Source organism: Vigna radiata, chromosome 9 (assembly GCF_000741045.1).
Source record: "Vigna radiata var. radiata cultivar VC1973A chromosome 9, Vradiata_ver6, whole genome shotgun sequence".
Taxonomy (NCBI): Eukaryota; Viridiplantae; Streptophyta; class Magnoliopsida; order Fabales; family Fabaceae; genus Vigna; species Vigna radiata.
The window spans coordinates 5,103,241-5,107,323 of NC_028359.1; the positions used below are offsets into that span (position 1 = coordinate 5,103,241).

General features: G+C 37.1%; 1 protein-coding gene across 1 annotated transcript; it reads right to left on the minus strand.

Moving 5' to 3' along the window:
- Window positions 1–523: 523 nt before the first annotated feature.
- LOC106773164 (fructokinase-like 1, chloroplastic) lies at window positions 524–3,588 on the minus strand. Its single transcript, XM_014659868.2, has 2 exons — window positions 2,739–3,588; window positions 524–1,512 (listed from the first exon to the last, which is right to left on the minus strand). Exons 1-2 carry the CDS (start codon window positions 3,450–3,452, stop codon window positions 820–822), a joined length of 1,407 nt encoding a protein of 468 aa, XP_014515354.1. The 5' UTR covers window positions 3,453–3,588; the 3' UTR covers window positions 524–819.
- Window positions 3,589–4,083: the final 495 nt, after the last annotated feature.

Below are 4,083 nucleotides of genomic sequence, written 5' to 3' on the forward strand. Positions count from 1 at the left end.
ACTATGAATAATACATAAAAATCTATTCTTTCATCACTATTTCTATCTTCTGACAGTCTTCTTATTAGGTTCCAAACCCAGGAACCTAATAATAAATCATAAAATTTATTTGAATTTACTATGTAATACATGATAACAATTTTCTTTCAAAAAAATATGGATAAGAAATACATTTATCATAAGTTGTGATTGGTGGATCTATAATAAAATTGTTCACTTTAGTCAATTTAAAAGTTAATAATAATTATAGACATAATATAAAAATGGTATATCTTAACCCTCCATGAAAGTCATGTATTTGGCTTTTCTAAAAGCTTGTTTTTAACTCAATATATAAGTTTATTTTAGTTTGTATAAACATAGCTTCTCTTCTGTTTTGCTGTTTTATTTCGGTCCAGGTTGTAGGACACTGCTTATGTACTGTCACACTAAAGCACTCCCATGTTCTTAAATGGAGCAACTTGCAAATTGTTGCAAGAACAGAAGGATGGTGCATAAAACTAAAGCAGAAGAAGGTCAACAATGAGGAAGAAAGAGAAGATCATTAAGAATACAAAGTGTTACAAGAAGAGTGTACATTACAGCTATTACCTACAAAAATTTCAATTGACACCCTGCCTTCTGTAATGGAAAAGTGGGGCATTGGATGACATGAATTGGAGCCAATGAAAACGACCAAACAACTTTGGTAGTCTAAGCACTTTGTCTGCTCCCATTTCATATGAAACACTTTCGGACATAACCCAAATAATCAAACAATAACTACCAACTAATGCCTTAGGACTCTGCTAAGCCTATTGAAGTTACAGAAACAATTAATCACCACATGGAAGGCACGTAAACTTGTTCTTTGAGGTTCTGAGTAGCACTTTCAGTAGGAAAACCTCTAACAGCACCAATGGTCCATTGGGCTATAATTCCTGCTGCAACAGCAAAGCGTAGTTGTCTCTCCAAAACATCTTGATTTTCAAACATCTGCGGGCAAGTGGTTAGCTTTCTTAAAATAGCAGCTACAATAGCATCACCTGAGCCAGTTCTATCACATGTGAACGGAGTTATGAGCACATCTTCAGTTCCAACCACAGATCCATCAAAAGAAGGGGTATAGTAGTGAATTCTAATGGTTCCATCGGTTACAAAGAGGAATTTAAGTCGATCATGCCACAAAGGTGCAACTTCTTCAGGAGTGTAATGGTAATACTCTTGTAAATTCTTGGTTTGTTCATAACTTTCAGCAAAGTATTGTGGCCTGTAATTTCTCTTCCTCTCGTAATATTCTTCATCTAGAAGGAATTCTAGCTCACTTCTTGAAACTTCAATGATGTCTGCTTCATTCCATGCTTTTTTTATTATTTCTCTAGTCTCATCGCGAGATCTCCACAGGGATAATGGCAGATTTAAATCAAAGAATACAAGACCACCAAACTTTCTTGTCCATTTAATTGCTCTGAATAGTGTTGATTCCATGGTGGGGCATGTTAGAACTTCTGAATTGAAATGGAAAATCCTAGCCTGCGGTAGTCCACACAAAAGAAGTCACAACAAACTCAGTGTACACTTCACACAACAAACAATGCAAACGAGTCTCACTCTTGCTGCAACAAATCTATGAAGTTATAACACCTAAAGTAACAAATTCAATTTCCCTACCCAGTACATCCCATGACCATGGTAGTTGAATTGTGATACAAATTATGTATCGGAGAACTTATATTTTGCACTCTTTTTCCATAAATAATTTCCTTTAATCTTCCTCCATCTTAAATTATCATCCTTCTCACACTACTTGGTAAGCACACATTAAATTTCTCCCATCCTTTTTGTACTGCATAAAAGATTACCTGCTATTCTCATCCCCTTTTCATGGAAAGTGGAGCTTGTTCAAAATAAACACTTGGTGTGATAGGTTTCTGAATTGGAAACCTATCTAATTCGTACTATCACACACTCAACAAACAGAAAAAGAGTATAAACTATATATTTTTGTATATCTGCACAGCCAACAACAACCAAGAGAGCCAAGTTCTCTCTCCACAGGATAGGAATAATCCTGTCTATACACGTATATCATTCAAAAGTGAGTATCACTCAGATATATCAGCTCTTATATAGGAGCTTTATTTCCCGTCCAAGCTAAAGATACGGTTATAACTGCCTAATGCCTCTCCCCCTCTTTATTCCCTTTTCCCTCCTTACATAAACTCTTCATTTCCTATCATGGTGCCTCCACACTCAGCTTAATGATAATTGTTTACAGCATTAACAAGTCTATACATAATTGCTAAAAGCATTTTCAATTCCAAGAAATATGCAGCTGCAATATTGAAAATCCCACAACCAACCCAATCAAGAAATATTTATACCAAAGCTCATATCCAACTAGTCCCAACTGTAAATCTTTATGACTAGAATTCTCAATCAATTTCATCCAAATTAAATTTTGCAATAATAATGTTATCATATTACTGAAGGGTGATCTTTTCAGTTAGCTACAGGAGCTCCAATCCTGTTTCATGGTAAAAAGTATTGCAGAAAACAGAGCAATGGAGGAGCATGGGGGAATTCACATTATTTCCTTTCCCTCCTATTCAATAAAAACCTTGTTTAGCTGGTTCTATTAAACTTCCATACACATTCCTAACGTTTCTCAACGGCAATAATTCATAGACACATGAGTGAGTAGTGACTACAACAAACTAGGCCTAAACATAAAACACTAGAAGAATCAAAACAAATACCTCTTTCAAAACTGCAAGGTTGAGTTCAGATGCAAGAAGCGAGTCCTCAGCAGAGTCCTTGACGGTCTCCATCTTCATCCTCCCCTCCTCAAACTTCACCTTCATATATGCGCACCCTGTCCTGCGGCCCTCATCAAACTTAACCCCTCTTGTCTGCACCCTCTCCTTGTTCATCGTCAGCACCAAATCCTCCCCCAACTCGTCCCTACCAACCTTCCCCAAAAATGCGGCACGCCCCCCAAGCCGCACGTGCGCCACCGCCACGTTCGACGGCGGGCCCCCCGGCGCCCGTGCGAACTCTGGTGGCTTCCACTGCAGCATCTTCCATTCCGAGTATTTGTCCGGATGCATCGGGTACATCTGCACCCGCACCCCAGGGATGAACTCCCTCTGCGCCGCACCGAAGCAGCACACCAGCGGCGGATCCTCGTAGGGGAAGTCGATGCCGTCGTCGTAGTCGAACAGCTCGTCGTCCTCTGAAGGTTGTTCCTTCTTGGCCTCTGTGTTTTGGTGTTCCCCCCTGTCGTTTGCGGGTGGTGTTTCGGGTTGTGAGGGTTTTTTCTTTCGGCCGCGTCGTTTAGGAGTTGGGGACTCCACGGTGGAGCGTGTCGTTTTGAGTGGGCGCGTGGTTCTGAAGAAAAAGCGTTTGGGTGGGGTTGGAGAGTGAGGGAATGGAAGAGAGAGAAGAAGGTGGTGGTGGTGAAGGGACGCCATTTTTTGGTTGATGGAAGTGATCGTTGGCAGGGTTATCAGTGATGGTAGTTTTTCGGCTCTGTGAAGGGCGTTATCGGGTCAAGCTAGCTAGTTGAAAAGAACAGGGTACGAATGGGTTTTCGCTAAATGTTTTGCTATACATGTTTTAGACAACATGATAATTCTTTTTTAACAACTTTTTCACTGTGTCATTATTTTATTGATTTATTTAAATTTATGTTTAAAAATATATTTAAAACAGATCAATCATAAATTAACACGTATACATTGTAAATAAGAGTTGTTAAAGAGATTTTTTTCTTATTAAAAGAACAAGGGTAGCATCTCATAGATTGATTCTTCTTTGACATATTTAACAACAGTAAAATAATTTTAAAAGAATAAATTTTAAAAAAAATTTAAAAAAAAGGAAAAAATTAAGAAAAATATAAAAAATTTATATTTATCAAAGTATTATTTTTCTTGTTAAAAAGAAACAAAAATAAAATTTTGGCATCCTTAAAAAAAAATCTCTAACTTTACAATCCACTATTTTTATATTTTATTATTATTATTATTATTATTATTATTATTATTATTATTATTATTATGTACTTTACACTTCACTTTAATAGCATAATAATATATATTA